Raw genomic sequence first — 21,417 nt, forward strand, 5'->3', positions numbered from 1 at the left:
TTTTAAAAACAAAATGAGACGTATACTTGATATGATACTTCAATGATATTACAGATGTAATGGCATAAACACTTTTTACACCAAATAAATAATATTTATTATACTAATGTGAAAGGTCGATTAGAACGTAACGAAACACTGCCACGTGAGGGCGGTATTCAAAGTTAATGGTTTATCGAAAAGTTGACAGCTGTCTACAGAAACTAAACTATTCTCTCCTAAAATCGTATTGATTTTGAACATCCTGTCGTCATCTACAAGAATGGCAGGGGGACGAAGAGGTCCTGGAAGACCTCAGCTTAGTCGGACAGCCCCACCTCCACCAATTCATGCTGCTAATATGGGAACTGCTGGGCAAACGACCATGACTACAACCATCAGACACAGGTTAGTCACCCACTGCTCACTCACACCTCAAATCCATGCAATCAAAATCATGATGAAAAAAAGCTCAATCCATGTGTAACTTACCACATAAGTTTACCATACTTAATTCCCTATAGGAGTCAGCATGATTAAGATTGATGTAGTGTTATAAATATAACTGCAGTGTTGGTCCAGTTCATTGATCGATGGTCAAACTCAAATGGTGGACTCTGGAGGAATAAATCTAATTTATTCCTCCATGAACAAACCAATCACATCATTGAATTTTTAAATCAGTACTTACACTTATTAAGGCAGTGGACACTATTGGTAATTGTCAAAGACCAGTCTTCTCACTTGGTGTATCTCAACATATGCATAAAATAATAATGATGAAAAAAACCCTTGTCACTTGAAGTTGTGTGCTTTCCGATGCTTGATTTCGAGACCTCAAATTCTAAACCTGACGTCTCTAAAACTAAATCAAGTTCTTGGAAAATGACTTCTTTCTCGAAAACTACGTTAGGAAAAGTTTCCGTATGGCGCCACCACTTTTTCATTCGATATGAAATAATATAGTATCTAATTTACCTCAATGAGATATCCTTTTTTGTAAAAATTAGTGAAAAAGTGGTGGCGCCATACGGAATGTTATCCCTACGTTACTTCAGAGGGAGCCGTTTCTCACAATGTTTTATATTATCAACCTCTCCCCATTACTCGTTACCAAGTTAGGTTTTATGCTAATAATTATTTTGAGTAATGACCAATAGTGTCCACTGTCTTTAACTAACACTTACATTACACTAAGGTTTGATGGGATTTTTAGTCTGTCATCAGTTCAGTTGGCAGTTGGCTTCCACCACTCGCTTCAATTCAATTCTTGAATCTTCTTGCCCCCACTGATGGATATGGATGGGCTGCTGGCGCATGCGCATGGCCTGGAGTCAAATCACTACGATGATTGAGCAGTGAGGTGTATTTATAATAGCTTGAAATGAATACCCTTTCAGTCTTATATAATGTGTCAACAAAAATAGGCTGTTTGTGAAATATTGTGTGTAAGCTGCATATGATACATTTGATCATGTTGATTTCTTTTTTCAGTGAATCCATAAATATTTCTTTATTGTCTTAAAAGGAATGGGCCTGGTGCTATGCCAGCTAGTGCCCCACTGACCACGCTTATTACGATTACACCAATCCATCATCCATCTATCCCAGTCCTGCCAGTAGAGGGCAGTCTTACCTTCGAAGTCACGGTGGTCCTCTACCTATTTACTGTGCTGTTTCTACAGTATGTGAACATCTACAAGACTGTCTGGTGGCTGCCTCTGTCACCATCTCAAACAGCTATGGTTTGTACCCACAAGTAGTCTGGTTTCAAAGCATAACTTTTTGTGCTTCTTGTTTTGGAAAACATTCCATAGCAAGTTGTTCACATGCATAATATGAACAAATAGTTTTCTCTAAAGATCAGCCATAAAACTTTAGAGCCAATCCTTTTAAGTGCCATAAAATATAAAATAAAATAAAAAATAAAAAATAAGTTTTGTTTGCTGGGAAGTAAGATGTCTGGAACTTGCAATCATCAAATTATACAAAATTTACTTTTTGTTACTTTACTGGATAGGAGTGTTTTATGACCTGTCCTGTTAAACTGCCTCAAATATATGTAAAATCGTTGTTTATGAGCACTTCTCAGAATTAAAGTTGCACCTCACCATTCAGATTTCCATAATATATTTGTTCATTTAAAGGGAAGGTACACTATTGGTAATTGTCAAAGACCAGTCTTCTCACCTAGTGTATCTCAACATATGCATAAAATAACAAACCTGTGAAAACTTGAGCTCAATTGGTCATCGGAGTTGGGAGAAAATGATGAAAGAAAAAACACCCTGGACGAATTTGTGTGCTTTCAGATAGGAATAAAAGACTTCTAGCTAGAAGTCTTTTATTATTTTAGTTAGAAATTACATCTATTTCAAAATCTATGCTACTTCAGAGGGAGTCGTTTCCCACAATGTTTTATACTATCAACAGCTCTCCAATGCTCGTTACCAAGTCGGTTTTTAAGTTAATGATTGTTTTGAGTAAATACCAAACGTGTACCTTCCCTTTAATCCCAACCATGACAAGACCTTAAAATGTAGGACAATGTATTGACTCCCTTGCATGCACTTCACACAGAGACTGTGCCTTGTTTACCATTCGGGAGGCATAAGGTAAGCTTGTAAAGGCTGCATTACCTAAATTCCGCATTTACACTCATATCATGGGCATTGACTCCCAAAATGGCACAATCAACATTTTTGTGATGATGATGTCGGGTGAATTTGGTCAGTATCTCCTTTGCCAAATTGAAGGATTCAGAAGGACTGATGGCTGGAATGTCAGACAACTCGTCCGTCGGACAACTCGTCCGTTTGGACAACTCGACGGTTCAGACAACTCGACTGTTCGGACAACTCGACGGTTTGGACAACTCGACTTTGAGACAACTCGACGGATGGCCAAGACAAGTCGGCGGTTGAACTTTCCTGTATAATTCCTGCGATTCTATAATATTGATCATTATTATTGACCAATTATTATTTATCACAAGATAAATGTGGTGTTCCAGTGAAGCCATACTTGCAGAATCATCTTATAGTGACTATCTCGAGACTTTGTGTAAAAAACAGACTATGAGTATAACTCGAGTTGACTCTATGTGTAGCCATCTAGCAGTTGTCTTCAATTTATTCAAAATAAAAGGTTTAAAAAAAAAACAATTAAAACATTAAATAATAAAAACATTATACAGCTCTATTATTAGAAGATTTACTTTTATTTACTTTATTACCAACAACAATAACAACTCGATCATTGCTCTATGGTACAAGCATGCCGCGGGGTCATGGTAAACAATTATCCGTTTGCCCGGATATAAACCCACCCACCATAATATACCCCCTCCCCCGGGGAACGCCAAGTCGGTGGTCAGTACATCCCCACCCCCAGGCCGCTATTTACCCCTCCCGCCGGCCCCGCGCTGAGCTCCCGTCACGGCCATCCGTCGACTTGTCTTGACCCCAAGTCGAGTTGTCTGACGGTTGAATAAATCATCCGTCGAGTTGTCTGAACCGTCGAGTTGTCCGAACGGACGAGTTGTCCGACGGACGAGTTGTCTGGTCTCCAATGGCTGTAAGGCCTAAATAACGATTTATTATCACTGGGTCAGGCATTCCAATCAAATCCAAAGAATTTGGTGTGAAGTGAAATAAGAGAGGAGGATATTGGAGGATTGAGGTCACCTATAGACCTTTATCACGGTGTGGTCATCTTGATTTTACTCAATTCCAACTCATTGTAACCAAACTGAGGCTAGACGAAATAATAATAGTCTGGTGCCATGTGCAATGAATGTTAGCATTCATTACTGTTATTGGAAACAGGGAACATGACCAAGATGGTGATAGCGTGATAAAGGTGTATAGGCGGGCCTAAAGAATAAGGGTTATCTTTCAATAACAATAACACCTTTTTTGGTGTGGATGTTTTTTTTCCTACAGAACCTGTACCTGATTGATCCATACCTTGTTGTCTTCATTGTAATTGTACTGACCAGACGTCTTGTGTGGAACTTGGTTACAGAGGTAAGATATTCCTTGGCCAAATTTCATAGAATTTGCTTCAGCTAAAGAAATCCTTGCTTGACAATCAAATGAGTTTACCGGCCAAGACTTCACTCAATTGTTATGCTAAGTAAACAGCAGCTAAAAAACAGTCACAAGCAATGTATATGACATAAGACTTTTGGCCAGTAACATGTGTAAAATAAGCAAGCTATTTGTGCTTTTAAAAGCAATTTTTGTGCTTAAGCATCTCTTTGCACAGGTACAACATTTGTTGAAACACAAACAGCGTGCTTAATTTACAGCTCTATGAAATTGTCCCCTGTAGGACCCTGATCCCTTCATTTGTGTGTAAGTTGTTATCTTGTCACACCTCATATTCCCCTCAGTGTCACAAGCCGACATCTATATTTCAATTTCCAGCACTATGACCAGTGTCTAGACTGGCTAGTTGAAAGATAGATGTGTAACCTCTGGAAGTGTACAATTCTTTCCCTTTCTTAAGTTAAAAAAACATGATACAACCAATTTGTGGAAGTTTAATTCAGTTTACATGTAGGTGATCAAATTGTCTAGAAAACTCTTTGATGGAAGTTTTTCTGTAGACCATTGATACTACAGAATGTTTATTGTTATAGTAGAAAAATAAGCTTTCAGATTAACAATCTTTCAATTTCAATTACTTTTGCAACAAAAGCTGTAGACCAACTCAGTTTCACGAATGTAAATATGTTCACTACCTCCCTACCTTCACCCTCTTGAAAAGTACGATTATTTTTTTTCCCGGTAGGTCTACAAAGACGCCACTGTTTTCTCAGTCCTGTATTACCTGATCAAATCCATCAAACTTGTCATCGCTATTGGCGTCATTGGAGCAGCCTTGTGGTCCCTATGGAAACTGTTCCTCAGCAACTCTCCCTTGAATTTGTTCTTCCTTGCTTACCCGTGAGTATCAATGTTCACACTTTAATAACGGACCGGGTCTTCACGCTAACGCTCGTGGGGGACGGAGCGCCGCTGGCCCCCACGAGCCACCTCTCCGACGAGTGCCTCCTGCTCTGCACTTTGCCGTGCACCCAGAACACCGTCTTGCCACCAAGTCGGGGCCCCGTGCCGGGCCCCCACTGCTTGTAAGGATTCAGATAAAAGCTTCAGTAATTTAAGAGGGTAGCCTTAGCTGTTGATAACAAGACCTTCGTCAGAGACGCATATAAAACAAAATAAAGAAAATGCTACAATCATATGCAGGGACTATACTGTGTTCTTCGATACCTTAAAGGCAGTCGACACTATTGGTAATAGGAGACTTTCCAACGGGTAAATTTCCATTGTTTACGTAGTTCTGAACATGCGCATAATTCTGAGAACAATGGATTTACCCGGTAAGTCTGCTGCCCTCTATCGTCCCAGAAAGTCTCCCATTGCAAAGACTAGCCTTCACAGTTGATGTATCTCAACATATGCTTAAAATATCAAACCTGTGAAAATTTGAGCTCAATCGGTCATCGTACTTGCGAGATAATAATGAAAGAAAAAAACACCCTTGTCACACGAAGTTGTGTGCGTTTAGATGGTTGATTACGCTACCTCAAGGTCTAAATCTGAGGTCTCGAAATCAAATTTGTGGAAAATTACTTCTTTCTCGGAAACTATGGCACTTCAGAGGGAGCCGTTTCACACAATGTTTTTATACCATCAAATCTCCCCATTACCCGTTATTTAACAGGGAGCCATAAGCACAATTTGTTTTCCAAGTTACCTTTGGGGCTAAAGCCACTTGGCTCTTGGGTTTGTTATATTTGTAATATTTTAGTGCAATTTTGTATCTGTTGACTTTATACATTGAAGCAATTTAGGTCTTTTGGCCACATGTTTCAAATTGATGCAATGAGCATAATAAACTTACCAGAATTTTTTTTTAAAGACCTAAAAACTTTACAAGAATTATTTGTTTGACCCATAGGTTGGTTTCCTACTTCCTCCTCTACGGCTTGACCTTTGACCTTAACAAATCCGTTTTCGCCACAACCATCAATAAACTTCTTCAGAAAGGGGAGACATCCACAAACCACTCCTCACCTGAGAAGACCCTCTCCCCAATACCAAATCTGTCTCCCAGTGAGCCGATCCTACATAAGTGTACTCATATCGCTGTGGAGGTCCGCAAGGAGGCAGATATCTTGAAGTATGACTTCAATGCTCGGATGAAGAATGTGCTTTTCAATTCAATGGTGTGTGCTTACTATGTAGGATTCGTTCCTATATGCTTTTTGCAGGTAAGTTGTTTGAATCAGGAAGGTCTAATGGATTGTTTTGTTTCAATTCCCGGATCAATATTGTCATAAAACTAGAGGAGTAGAGGAAAGATTGTACTCCTCTCACATGTTTGTATTCCTAACCCCCCCCCCCCCCCCCCCCCCCCCCCCCCCTAAAGCCCGGTTCATACTTCCTGGGAATGCGAATTGACGATAGAAATTTGCAACGAATAATTTGAATCAGTTTAACTCTGCTCAACTCACTTGCGAATATCGCGACGCTGCGAAAGGAGAGTTGTGACGTCAAATTCACGTCAAATCGCTTCGCATTGGCATGAGGTATGAACCGGGCTTTACTCTGATGGGCTTGAGTATTCTCATCTTTGTTGATCTAAACTGTCGAAATAATTCTGAATCTCTCTCTCTCTTCCTTCCTCAGCCGTCCATGAATCTTGATCTATGGTGGGCATGTCTGATGATTGCCTTCGTCTGGATTAATTCCTTCATCATGTTCAGCTCTCATTTCTTGCCAGCATATTACTGCGACACACTCCATCGATGTTCCCTCCATCTTGGCAAATGGCAGAAAGTGGATCACGGCTACGGCAATACTCCACAGCACTTGTAAGTTCAAATAACAAGCTTATGAATAACCCTGGTCGACTTTTGAAATATACTACTCAACTTGTCGCACCTCAAATAGTTGCGAATTCGACACTAGTCGTGACAAAATTGTTAATTCCAAAGATGCATTGCGGCATATTGTTTGCCGCAGGCGCAATATAGTAAAATTTCGTACTGAAAGGATTAAGGATTGTGTCACTGATGTCTGATTGTATTTTGTAAGTAAATGTGATAGCCCTGAGTGTCACAATTGGTTCACCAAACAGGTAGTCGCAACTATTTTTGAAGTGGTTGGGCGGCACAAATAATCAAGTAGTTGAAAATTGTTAGTCGCCTCTAGAATAAGCAATCAATAGTGGTGACTACGACACCAGTCGCACTAGTCGCCCAGGCTTAATCTTAACAACTGGCTGTTCCAGATTTTGCATGTCTTTTAATGTATAATTTTTTAACATGACATTTTAGTATTGCCATGTAATGCTACCAACAATGTGCTGTCTTTTAAACCGAAATACATAAATGAACAATCTTTATTCAGAAACTGGTTAATTATTTTCATGTCCATAGATGGTCTGATTCAACAGTGTGGCCACAGGGTGTCTTAGTGCGATACAACAAGGGTCTTTACAAAGCAATGGGACAACAGAATGTAGCTCTACCGTCAGAGGGATCCTATGGTAGATTCTATGTAAGTTATTACTCCTCACCTTTTGTTTTAAAGACACTGGACACCATTGGTAATTGTCAAAGACCAGTCTTCTCACTTGGTGTATCTCAACATATGCATAAAATAACAAACCTGTGAAAATTTGAGCTCAATCGGTTTTCGAAGTTGCGAGATAATAATGAAAGAAAAAACACCCTTGTCACACGAAGTTGTGTGCTTTCAGATGCTTGATTTCGAGACCTCAAATTCTAAATCTGAGGTCTCAAAATCAAATTCGTGGAAAATTATTTCTTTCTCAACAAGTATGTTACTTCAGAGGGAGCCATTTCTCACAGTGTTTTATACTATCAACAGCTCCTCATTACTCGTTACCAAATAAGGTTTTATGCTAATAATTATTTTGAGTAATTACCAATAGTGTCCACTGCCTTTAAGATGACCTTGTTTCATGCATTATAATTTTTCAAAGAGCTCTTCCTGTAGGATTACTATCATCAGGGTCATTGTGTTTTTAATAAAACAAAAACGAACGATACCATTCCCTTTGTGACTGGTCAATCATTTCCACTAGAGCTTATTGGGATTGAAAGGGACTCATAGTTGACTTCTTGTTACAATTCTGGCTCACATGGTGCCTGACTCCTTGATCATCGATGATGTTGGCAATGAGTTTAACAGTACATGTCCACGATAAAACTTTGATTATCTTACATTTTTTCTTCGTTCTTTTTCAGTTTATGTTCCACCAGCCTTTGAGAGTCTTGAATGGCCTTCTTAGCCTTCAGGTGGTTGTCATCTTATTCCAGTTGTACCTTCTTGCAATGCACTCTCACTGGAATCATGTTATCTCCCTGTCTCTACTCCTCTTCTGTAACTACTACGTTCTCTTCAGGCTTCTGAGAGATCGTTTTATCCTGGGCCAGGCTTACCACGTCAAAGAGCAAGACGTTGAATAACCTTCAAGTCTGTCTCTTTTGTAAATACATTATATTCTGTTCATACTAAGGAAATAGACCTAGGAGTAGCTGCTTCTCTTTTCTCTGGAATTTGTCTTCTGTCTACAACCCAAGATGACTTCATCTGGAGTCATGCAGACCACATGGAAAGGGAAGTATTACAAGCCAAGTAGATATTAGTTTCAATGCCACAAACCATCTGATCTCACGATAGATGAGTCTTCAAGTTGTCTTTGATATGAAGTTGTAAATCAGTTGATAAACAAATCTTTAGATTTTACTGAGTAGTTAACATTTAACTAATGTTTAAATTTGTTAGTTATTTACTTTTGTCTGCACTAAGTTACTAGAAGGGGAATGTTATTTACATTCATATTTTTGATATTTTGCTGTCATCACAAACAAATAATTTTTTTAAAATGGCTTTTTAAAATGTAATAAACCTTACATTTAATGCATAGAAACGAACGATGTGTTATCATTATTTTTTAATGGTGGATTATAATGAACCTTTCCCTTTCCTAGCAACCTGTATGTAAAAACAAAGCAAACGACAAAAGAAATTTGCTTTTGAATCTCAGACTCGTTTTCATTTGTGAGATTAGATTACATTGTGTTTGGACCGTTATAGCATTGAGTGCGTTGTCTCTTGAGAGATCCTGAGCTCAGAACAATAACTTTTGTGGTTTTAAGATTGTTGTAATAACATAGCTGTGATAATCAAGTTCCTTGGTCACATCCCTTATGACTATCACAAGAATCTTGAGCTTACTTATAGACCTTATGCATTGACGTCATCCAGCCGCAATCCTAGAGGTAAAACGGTGACAAAACAATCAAAGCGCACAGATTTATACGTGCGCACACAGGATTGGCCAATGAACAACTGCCTTTTGACCTCTGGGTGAGGGCACCCTACTGAATTGGCGTCATGTGCATAATGTCTATTGAATAGTGTTCCTAAATGTTTTGCCCTTGAATGTCTCACTCTTGTGTTATGATTTATAAATCCAATATATGATTGCTGTGCTCAAAAAGTGTTGCCCATTATGAAGTCACAAAGCCATTAGAAGGGTTTACTGTCTTTAGGGTAACCATTCGCTGCAACCACCTTTGACCTCATCACCAGTGATTCTCTCATAGGTAGGTCAAGCAGTCCGCGGCTACTAGCTAGTTAAAGCCAAAACCAAGGCCAGAAAGCTCGTTTACCGCCCTGTGTAAAAGTATTTTTGAAACGGCTGGCTTATCTGAAGCCCCGGAAACGGGTTCCAATGGACAGAAACAATGTGGAACTGCCAGGCTTTGTCTGTAAGTGCTTTACACATCGTCTGATTGTAATTAAGCATGACGCCTTATAATGTGTTCAGCAGTTTGTTCAAACGCGCATTGGGGTTGGAGGTTGAGCATGAAGCTGAGTCCGCAGTTTCGAAAAGGCTTGTGGTTGAGGGGGTGGTATAAAGGAGACTGTTTAAAAAGAAAATCCAATAAATTTGACGGGTCCCCTGTCTTTATCCGCAGACATGCACTGACTGTGTTTTCAGGCCCACAAATGATATCAGTCGATCAGTCGTTTGTCACCGACCAGCAATAACAATTCTGAATAACAGTTTATTAAACTATAGCAAGATTCAGAGCTTGCAATACATGCAAACAGGCCACTTCACATCCAAAAGGTTTCCTTGTTCTGTGCCCTCTAATTCCATTTGGGTGATAATTTGTATGTGTGATTAGCACTGCATTGAAATATACATGCAATGTTGGTGTGAGAACTCGGGAAATAACAGGGATGTCATTTATGTTAGTGTCATTGTTTACCGTTTTTTTCTGCTGGCTCCTCTGAAGTTCTTCATGTTTTTGTAGTTTACATTTTGTTTAGTATAAATAGTATTTATGGAGTTGAGGAGAGGGAAGCTTGCTGGAGATACAAATAGCTTAGAAAGTCTTGGTTATCAATTAATATTTGTCAAACATTTTATAGTAAAAGGAGGTTTGTAAGTACCCTCTTGCTCTTCATTGTTGTTTGTGTATGTGATTTTTATACACAGAATAGTTGTCCTTTGTTTACAAAAGCAATTTTTTTGTAAGTTATATGGGTCCCAACAATAAGGGTCAACTTAAAGTTGCTCACATGTTAAAACCATTGCAGTACAGAGACAAACAAACTGTTTACGTTTAAAGATCTTAAGTAATTAAGTGATATAATATGAATACAATTCTAACTTTAAAACTAGAAAAATAGTTTGGAAAACAACATGTGAGTTTCTTTACCCTCAAACTGTATGTTGTATTTTGTTTTTTGTTTTTTGTTTATGTAGTCAAAAAGTTTGATGCATCAGTTACCATGTCTGTAATTAAAAGTCAGTGTTATATGTATGTCTTTCTTTTTGGTGCTTTGAGGACAAATACAATGTACAGAAAATATACTTTCGAACACATGTTATACATAATGAATATTCAATAACCCTTTTTAATATTCATCAGGACCAAATCTTGCAGTTACAATTTGTACTTCAGCATACAAACTTAATAAAACCAATGAGTATTCCTGTTGTAGAGACAAACTGTTTCCACAAAATCTGCATTATAGTTTTTGTTTATAAAATAGGGTGATACTAACAGTTATATCAGGCAGTAACGATAAATAAAGATTTACCAACATATTAAATGCTTTAACTATTTATTTTTTGTATTGCAAAACTGCCAAGGCTTTGATTACAAGCCTTGATCCATCTTTCAAAAGTCATATGTTTACTTTTTGGGGGTTTTTGTGGTCGGATATCACTTGAAATAGCACTGCCTGGGGACCTTATATTCAGAAAGATAAAACACTCTCAGCTCAATTTCACTTTAAAGCCAAAATATTGACAATTCAAAAGAAAAATGCCTATTTTTGGTAATTTTTTACCCAGGGCTGATGAACTGAGTGCGATGGTATAGATTAAAAATGATAATTGAAAAAACATTTACACAGTCCGCAAAGTGAAAAGATCTATACAGCCAAATTGCAAGTTCTTGATGCAAAAAGGTAAAAGAAAAAGCTAATGAATGGCACAAATAATAAGCTTTTTCAGTTAGTATCTCTTTTGGGATAAATACTTCCAGTCGGTTGGTTGGTTTAATTGGCAAAAACTAAGCAAATAAGGTTGTCACCGAAAGTTATGAGATGGTCAGGCATGTTTGAATCATGCAGGGAAAATCCTGTTTTCTGTTGTCGATTGATGTCGAACCGATGTCGATTGGTTATCAACATCAAACTTGTACAAAATTCATGTTCCTCAGATCAATTATATCAGTGAAGTTTTTGCCAAAAATGTTCAAATAAGAAGAGGGAAGTTAACTAACTTTTTCTTCATCCAATGGTATAGTTTACTTTTAAACTGAGATGATTTCTTTTCCAGAGTTCCTCAAAAAGAGATTAAAGTGTTGTTTGAGGAGATTTGGCTCAACTTCAAATGAGATTTGTTGCCCCAAGTTGCCCAGTTTTAATTATTTTGTTTAGTTTATTGTAACTTAAAGTTTATTCAAACTTATTTGAATGTTTTCCAGTATTGAGTCACTTGAGTAATCATTGGTTGTATTTGAACAAGTCCAGAACCACAAATAAACAACTGTCTGTTCTTCCAAGATGTCTACAGTCGGGTGTGAATGTCTCAGCTATAACTAATGTTTTAGTCCAAACGAGTTGTTCAAGTCCCACTCTAGTAAATCTTTTTTTGTTCAACCATCTTTCCTTCCTCCATGGTTCAACCCCAAATTATTTAAGTAAAACATTCCTCCATGAGTAAAATCATTATTTCATTCATGTACCAGAAATCTTTGTGTGATAGGACAAAAACAAATGATGTAAAAGCATTTTTTTGTATTTTTACAATCAACTTTGTTAATTTGTTTGTTAACCGCTCTCTGTGTATTTTTTTCTTTAACTGGCTGAAACATTCTACCTATTCCTCATAACGTTTTTCTCGGTTCTTGTATTGTGCCTGCCGGTGGCGGCTCGTCACTCCATTATGTTACTTCTATTTTGAAACCAAACGTGTTCCCGATAAAGCATTCTACTGGAAAATGACAATTTAAAGGGGATTGGGGTAGTTTATAATCGAAATTTTATGTTGATACCATCATTTCTAATCAACTAATGCTATTTTTGTATGACGTGCAGCGTCTTTTTGATGCTTTTATTTTTTGAGATAGAGACCAATAAAAGGTCATACCGCCCTCTGTTGACAAACAGTGGTTTTTCGTGAAATTAAAGGCCCTGTGTGTCACACGTGTTGAGTAAAGCTAAAGGTCTGCGAGATTGACATGAACATTTGAATTTCTAAAAAATTGCAGAAATTACTTCTTTGTTTGTGCTAGCAACATCCTTCACTACAGAATTCCAAACAACATAGAGTTAATAAGGTGAGGTGATAAGGTGTGTGTAGTTGTTGTTTTTAAATGTGAGTGAGTACAATTTGCAAGTTTTGGCGCGCACAGTAGAAGGAAACTGGTCAATGACGACCCATCACTTCTATACTGCTGTACTTCCTCGTCCCAAAATTTTAACATCTTCTGTGGTCTGAAATTTCACATCTTCGGGCGTACTAGCACGACCGAAGATGAAAACATTTCTTTAAAAGTCAAAAAACAGTAAACCTCCCAGTAAATGGGTCGGATCTGAGACGGCCGGTATTTTCGAGGAAAAACAAAAATGCACAACAAATTTGCTAAAATTTGATTTTTATTGCTTGTGTTGTGGTTGTGATTTGTTAAATTTTAAGCCCGAGTTTGATTAAACTGCTGAGCCCCTTTTTTCGTTCCTTTTTCTCCCCCCAATTTGGGGGGAGAAAAGGGAACGAAAAGGGGGCTGGGGCCCAAAATTTGATAAACCTGCTGGACGAACATCTTGGGGCTTTTTTCATTTTTTTGGGGCCCAAATTTGATGCTGGACTTGCCCCTTTTGACTTTTTCAAATTTGTTGCCAATAACAAAAACTGCATCATTTTCATGTTTGGATCTTTTGTCTCTTTCAGGTCGTCACTCATGTTGTTGTGAAGCCATCTATTTGTCGCACAGACTATGAAACTGACTATGGTGACAAGTTCATCTCCAAGGCAATTTAAACAACAGGTAAGCTGTGTATATAAACCAGGATTTGTGTTGAGATCAAAACACCGCATTTTAAATATTTGGAAAAGGCAGCCCTCAGAATACTAACTTTCCAAACCCCCTTTAAAAAGCAAATATTTGAAAATACAACTAGCACGAAGCACCTATGCAAACATAATTGAAGTGGAATCACTCACTGCATTTTCTTGATAAACTGCTGGACTTACGCCTTATCGTTTTTGTTTTGTTGATATTAACTGCATTATTTTCACGTTTGGATCTTTGGTCTATTCTTTCAGGTAATAACTCATGTGAAGCCATCTCTTTGTTGCACAAACTATAAACAAGTTCATCTCCAAAGGAATTTGAATAAAAGGTAAGCTGTGTATATAACAAGGGTTTGTGTTGCGACAAAGCTAAAGGAACATTACAGAATTGGTTTTTGCTAACAAAACAGTTCCTGGCAGTGGAGGTACTTAACCCTTAAGTTAGAAGCCGGTCGCTAGTGACCACCCAGAACATGTCAAACTGGACTTTTATAAACAGTCATAACTTAAAAACTAAACCCCAAATATAGCGCCCTCATTTAGATCTTTTAGAGCGAGTGTTGAGCTTTCGTTTGGTGTGATGTTCAACAGGAGGTGCTATTAATTTTGTTAAAGAAAAACACAGTTGAACATTCTTTTTTTTTTGCTTTTAAAAAATTAATCTGTGCACCCATGGTTTAATGTTATCCATCCATACATAAACTGACAATTTTGAGATCGATCGGCCATCTGGGTCAGTGAACAAATAGCTACACATTTTGCATGACATTGATAACAACAAACTGATTAAAACGCTCACTTAACGATACACTCCAAAATGGTAAATTATTTTGATTTATTTCTCATCAAATATGACATTTCAGACAGAAATATTTTAAGGGATGTTTTCTGCTATCATCGTCATTAAATCTGTGATCTTAGACAAGTTTTTTTCTTACCAATTCTGTAATGTTCCCTTAAATGTAAGGTTAAATATTTGGAAGAGTAGAAGTATGTGATCGATGGCCATCTAGGTCAGTGAACAAGATAACACATTTTGCATGACACCAATAAAAAAAAATTAAAAAAATGCTCACTGAACTCACTGAGCGATCAACTCAGAAATACTAAATATTCCCCCCCCTTTAATAAAAAATGGATTGAAAATGCAACAAGCACCTATGCATACATACTTGAAGTGGAATCCTTGCATATGTTTGGTAATTGTCAAAGACCAGTGTTCTCACTTGGTGTATCCCATCATATTCATAAAATAACAAGCCTGTGAAAATTTGGGCTCAATATTGGTCATCGAAGTTGCGAGAAAATGATGAAAGGAAAACACCCTTGTTGGGCATATTTGTGTGCTTTCAGATAGGAATAAAAGACTTCTAGCTAGAAGTCTTTTAATATTTTAGTGAGAAATTACCTCTTTCTCAAAAACTACGTTACTTCAGAGGGAGCCGTTTCTTACAATGTTTTATACTATCAACAGCTCTCCAATGCTCGTTACCAAGTCAGTTTATAAGTTAATATTTGTTCTGAGTAATTACCAAATGTGTACCTTCCCTTTAAATCTAATTATTTTTGTCCTTATTATGAGTACAATACATTTTAACACCAGGGACAATTTAACACAATTTTTGAGCCTATCTAACTTATTAATTTTACTATCTAAAGTTCTTCTGAATTAATTCACTTTGGATACAGAAGGAATTAGGACTGCAAGGGTTACATTTAAGTTAACTTTGTGATAAACCATACATTAATTTAATAAAGAAATATGAAATATGATGAATTTGTGGATGAAGTGAACTGTGAGGATTGTAGGATTCTCTGCAGAGTTATTTGGGAGAAAATATCACAAGGCAGTTTTTGGCCGGGCAAAACATTTTTAGCAACATTTTCATGATTTATTAAATATTCCAATCTTTTCTTTCAGATTGCTGTTCATCGGACATCAACTACCAGTACGTTTATTTATACAAGGAGTGTCTTAAATAGTTTTCAAGATCTGGTAAGACTCGATTGCCATAAGTAAATGGTCATTCATTATTATCAGTATTTTCCTGGTAGTACAGTAAACACAAACACGAGGTAACAGTGTCTTTGTACATCATTCTATTCTTAAAAGTAAAGAGACATGACTGAAAAGAAAAAAAAATATTTGAAAGTATTGGGAAAAGTTCATATTCTGGAAACATTACTGTTCACTGTACTACCTTAATAATATTGACCTTTTTGGATGGCTGGAATAAGTTTATCTCTAAATGAATTCTATACGATAAAATTAGTGTTTAAAGATGCTATGTCATATTTTTGGCCGATTTGACCAACAAATTTTGATTTAAAATTCAATAGGTTTTTTGATGGGGGTCGAGAAAGTTACAAGCTTTCATTTGAGCCATTGCTCGAAAAAGTCTGCCAATTATTAGAAGCAGTGAAATAAAGTGCTCAAAATTAGTTTTTGTCGGGATCCCGACAACATATCATGTGACCAATTCTTATGTATTTTATAAGAAACGTTTGAAGTTTTTGTCCATTAAAAGTAAAATTTAAACCTTGAAATACCATTCACTCCAAAAAAAAATATTTTTTAATGTTTGGGGCAAAAAATCTGACAGAGCATCTTTAACAAATATATTAGCAGTACATACATTCAAATGGTATATGTTGTCATAGCCTTTTGCATTACCAGGATGCGTAAACAAGAATTGAACAAATGATTGGTTTCAATTTAAAAACATAATTGCTCGATGATTTTAAAGATCATACCAGTGCAATCCTCCAACCTCCAAAGATTTAATTTCATGTGAAATACCTTCAAAGTCAAGGATATGGCGTTTAATGGTTGAATTTGAGGAAATAGAAATTAAATTTCCTATAAATGACTGGTTGCTGATTTTGATCGGCACAATAAAATGACAAATTTGAGTATGTACAAAATCTGCCTTATGAAAACAGGCAATATATATCTAATTGTTTTCACAAAATTGTGATTAGGATGAAATTTTATCACTTTGGTTCTATGGTATAACGTCAGAGCATTTTTCAAATTTCATACTCAAATTGGAGGATCCTTCTTTTAAAAGAAGGTAGGCCTAGAAATTTTTCTTACAATAATTCATTATAATTGCAAATACTGGCATAAATGTTTTTATTATCAAATTCATTTAAGTGTTATTTATGATTCATTGTAGGCTTTTGTTAGGCTTGTTTTTGTAAATAAACAACTATCTTTGATTGTATTTTGCTTGGTGTCAAACGTCTAGTAAACCAACTTTAGTTGCCTCTGACCTTTCCACAATCCCTTTGAAGACCCAATGTAGTCCCTACCTGATGTCTATTTTTTAAAATAAAAATGTTAACCTGGAATTTACTGAGTCAAATTTGACTGAAATTTACCAAGTACAAACTTCCCCTTAGAAGACACTACCAAAACCCCATCCAATATCCAGTCACTGCATCCCATTACTTACTATTGAGCTAAATGAGTGAAATTTACCAAGTACAAACTTCCCCTTAGAAGACACTACCAAAACCCCATCCAATATCCAGTCACTGCATCCCATTACTTACTATTGAGCTAAATGAGTGAAATTTACCAAGTACAAACTTCCCCTTAAAAGACACTACCAAAACCCCATCCAATATCCAGTCACTGCATCCCATTACTTACTATTGAGCTAAATGAGTGAAATTTTCCAAGTACAAACTTCCCCTTAGAAGACACTACCAAAACCTCATCTAATGTCCAGTCACTTCATCCTATTACTTACTATTGAGCTAAATGAGTGAAATTTACCAAGTACAAACTTCCCCTTAGAAGACACTACCCAAACCTCATCCAATATATTGAGCTGATTGAGTGAAATTTTCCAAGTACAAACTTCCCCTTAAAAGACACTACCAAAACCTCATCCAATATCCAGTCACTTCATCACATTACTTACTATTGAGCTGATTGAGTGAAATTTACCAAGTACAAACTTCCCCTTAGAAGACACTACCAAAAGTACAAATGTTCCCCCTTGTCCCAATACCTAATCATTAGTGCCTGCTGTGTATACATAATGCACTGAGCTAAGTGTGAAAAATGTCTAAGTACAAATTTATTCTTTATATATTAGAAACAAACACATTTTGACGGGGGGACCCAATTGCTCAACAGGGTAGACCGTGCGTTAGGAACCAACTGACCCCGGTTCAAACCCAGTGCGTGTACGCCGAACCTGAGGTCCGTGCTTAGGAAACTAGAATAAGAAAAAGCTCCTTTTGCTAAAATTTAATATTTTTAATTTAATTTGTTTTTATAAAAAGGCCTGAGTTACACACAGGGGAATTGAACCCAGGACCATAGCGCCTGGAGTCACTGAGTCCTTCCACTGGACCACAAACTCCTCTTAAGAAACTTGCATCTGACGTTAATTAAAACCCTTAGAATGGACACAGGCAATGAAAAATAAAAGGAACACAGTGGGAATTGAACCCAGGACCATAGCGCCTGGAGTCACTGAGTCCTTCCACTGGACCACAAACTCCTCTTAAGAAACTTGCATCTGACGTTAATTAAAACCCTTAGAATGGACACAGGCAATGAAAAATAAAAGGAACACAGTGGGAATTGAACCCAGGACCATAGCGACTGGAGTCACTGAGTCCTTCCACTGGACCACAAAATCCTATCACGAAACTTGCATCTGACGTTAATTAAAACCCTTAGAATGGACACAGGCAATGAAAAATAAAAGGAACACAGTGGGAATTGAACCCAGGACCATAGCGCCTGGAGTCACTGAGTCCTTCCACTGGACCACAAACTCCTCTTAAGAAACTTGCATCTGACGTTAATTAAAACCCTTAGAATGGACACAGGCAATGAAAAATAAAAGGAACACAGTGGGAATTGAACCCAGGACCATAGCATCTGGAGTCACTGAGTCTTTCCACTGGACCACCAACTCCTCTTAAGAAACTGGTATCTGACGTTAATTAAAACCCTTAGAATGGACACAGGCAATGTAAAAAAAAAAGAACACCGTGGGGTTTGAACCAGGGACCCCAACATCTGGAGTCACTGAGTCTTCCACTGGACCACCAACTCTTTTTAAGAAACTGGTGTCCGACGTTATATTAAAACCCTTAGAATGGACACAGGCAATGTAAAAAAAAAAGTAACACACTGGGGTTTGAACCACAGACCCCAGCATCTGGAGTCACTGAGTCCTTCCACTGGACCACCAGCTCTTTTTAGAGTTTTTTACAAATTCTTAAATATTTAAAGCAAATCCCACCAGTTTCAGGATTTGAAAATGATTGAAGTCTGATAACAAAAATCTAGCACAGACTTGCATTTTAAATAATGATAAAAATTGTATTGAGTAGTATGGTTTGTGTAAAAAGCTGCATTGTGTAAGACCTGCATTTATGTGACAAACTACTAGATTATTGAACGTGTTGACACCAATGGTATTTGCAGCTACTGTCCTGCAAGGCTCGTCATTTTGGGAGTCAAATAGCACCCCTGTACACGCCGTGTAACCCCCGCCCTGCCCAAAAGCCAGACTGTTGAACCTAACTTTCATTGCCAGAAAGATACCCTGGTTTAGCGGATAATGTTAATGCGACTAGGCCAAGATGTAACTGTCGTGGCATCACCACATCTTCCACAATTATATCCACAGTTGTATGGAGATGATACAGTCACCAGATTACACGTGGTTTTTAGGGGTTTGGACAAAAAAATACATTTTAAGCTCCATTTTAAAGACACTGGACACTATTGGTAATTGTCAAAGACTAGTCTTCACAGTTGATGTACCTCAACATATGCATAAAATAACAAACCTGTGAAAATTTCAGCTCACTCGATCGTCGAAGTTGCGAGATATTAATAAAAGAAAAAACACCCTTGTCACACCATGGTCACACGAAGTTGTGTGCTTTCAGATGCTTGATTTCGAGACCTCAAATTCTAAGTCTGAGGTCTCAAAAATCAAATTCGTGGAAAATTACTTCTTTCTCGAAAACTACTTCACTTCAGAGAGAGCTGTTTCTCACAATGTTTTATATTATAACACCCCTAAAAAATATTCTGCCTTTTCATTGTAGAGCGCGTCACATGATATGTCTTAGTTTTAGTAGCCGTGTGATAGTGCATCGTTTGCCGTGTGATACTAGTCCGACGACTATCACACGGCCTGCAGTACCCAGACGTCTTTTTACCCACCTCAAACCCAACCAGTTGTGCATCTGTGTATCTGAAACGCGCGTACGAACGTTACGTGTACAAAGATGATAAATAGTATTTGTATACTATCAATAATAATAATAACAATATTTAAAAAAACCTCTCCCCATTACTCGTTACCAAGAAAGGTTTTATGATAATACTTATTTTGAGTAATTACAAATAGTGTCCACTGCCTTTAAGGCATTGTTATATCAAAAATAATGAATATCTTGAACAATTTTAAAGATAGAAAACTCAAACCAAGAATGTTCTGCTCCTCACACTCCTTTTCACCTCTCCATGAAATATCAGACGATTTGGAAAACCAAAATTTTTCGGCCAAATTTTGAAAAAACGTCAAGGGGTAAGTCTTGCCCTTTTTTCAGTCTCGAATTTGTTTTCTCTCCTTTTTTACCTCAAAATTAAATCAAAGAAAGTCCTTTATATGTAGAGGGCAGTCGCCAAGCTATAGGTGCTTGGGACAAGGGGTTTTGACTGAAATTATGTTTTAAGCTCAATTTTAAGGCACGATTGTATCGAAAAATTATAAATATTTTCCAGCTCCATTTTAAGACATTGATTTATAAAAGTTTCAACGAAAGACGACTCAAACCAAGAATTTTCTGCTCCTTACACTCCATTTCACCCCTCTATCAAATATTAGGCGATTTGGAAATCAAAATTTTCCGGCAAATTTTGAAAAAATTTCAAGGGGCAAGTTTTTTCAGCCTCAAAATTTGTTTCTCTCCGATTAACCTAAACATTAATTGAAAGAAAGTCATTGGTTTGTAGGCATCATTTTTGGCCCGTGTTACACGGAAATAATTAACATCTTGAAAAAGGTTTAAAATGAATTTGTGCAGGAACTTAGTCAGAAGGCGACCAGGCTTGTGAACTGAATCAAGGACCTTGGGGTCCCTTCTTCATAAACTTGAGTTTGAGTTTTAAATCGAACACAGAATGAAACAAATTGGACAGATAAAGGATTTTTTGGCCGGTATTACCAGGGATGAGATTTTTCAGTCTTTTGGCTGATTTCAGTCTTTTTATGTCGGCCTGGTGAAGAAAATCTGACAATACTTTTTTCCACGAAGATAGGAATCCTGCTCATTTGTCTACTTTTCTGGTGCTTTGGATTCTGTTTCCAAAAGCTCCTGGAATCTATAACCACAGGGGTTACCAAACAGTACCTTGGAATTTCTATCCAAGTTTCATACTTTTTCGTTAGTAATGACTCTCACCCCTGTGTTACTGATGGGTAGTTATGTCTGCGTAATTTTTCTAGCAAATCAGCAACTCTGCCTGCCCCCTTTGGTGTTTTCACATTATGTTCGGTGTTTTCACATTATGTTCGGTGTTTAGACTTTTTGGTTTGGGTTACAGCTATATTTTCAAATCAAAACAGGTTCTGTGCAAAGCCGGTTTTGTTTTTAAGGGGAGGGTGTCTTTTCCGATATTACAACTCTAAATTAAAAGAACCAAACAATGATTCCAAGACAATAAATCTTGTTTTATTATAATAAGAATGTTTGTTATCACAATCAATGTTGTGTGAATACACAGTTTGTTTCTTCTTAATACCC

At 37.2% G+C, this 21,417-nt stretch overlaps 1 protein-coding gene and 1 long non-coding RNA gene across 2 annotated transcripts; both read left to right on the forward strand.

Moving 5' to 3' along the window:
* Window positions 1-157: 157 nt before the first annotated feature.
* On the forward strand, window positions 158-12,112 carry LOC117296362 (transmembrane protein 39A-like). Its single transcript, XM_033779240.1, has 8 exons — window positions 158-387; window positions 1,508-1,724; window positions 3,924-4,007; window positions 4,777-4,931; window positions 5,950-6,262; window positions 6,681-6,865; window positions 7,433-7,553; window positions 8,267-12,112. Exons 1-8 carry the CDS (start codon window positions 263-265, stop codon window positions 8,486-8,488), a joined length of 1,422 nt encoding a protein of 473 aa, XP_033635131.1. The 5' UTR covers window positions 158-262; the 3' UTR covers window positions 8,489-12,112.
* A 636-nt stretch (window positions 12,113-12,748) lies between these two features.
* LOC117297096 lies at window positions 12,749-15,970 on the forward strand. Its single transcript, XR_004519855.1, has 4 exons — window positions 12,749-12,889; window positions 13,501-13,597; window positions 13,876-13,952; window positions 15,545-15,970. It is a non-coding gene; the product is annotated as an uncharacterized LOC117297096 (long non-coding RNA).
* Window positions 15,971-21,417: the final 5,447 nt, after the last annotated feature.

Source organism: Asterias rubens, chromosome 11 (assembly GCF_902459465.1).
Source record: "Asterias rubens chromosome 11, eAstRub1.3, whole genome shotgun sequence".
Lineage (NCBI taxonomy): Eukaryota > Metazoa > Echinodermata > Asteroidea > Forcipulatida > Asteriidae > Asterias > Asterias rubens.

Coding starts and splice junctions, on each gene's coding strand:
- LOC117296362 (XM_033779240.1), top strand. CDS start 263: ATGGCAGGGGGACGAAGAGGTCCTGGAAGACCTCAGCTTAGTCGGACA. Junction 6,263..6,680: donor TTCCTATATGCTTTTTGCAG/GTAAGTTGTTTG, acceptor TTCCTTCCTCAG/CCGTCCATGAATCTTGATCT. Junction 7,554..8,266: donor GATCCTATGGTAGATTCTAT/GTAAGTTATTAC, acceptor GTTCTTTTTCAG/TTTATGTTCCACCAGCCTTT.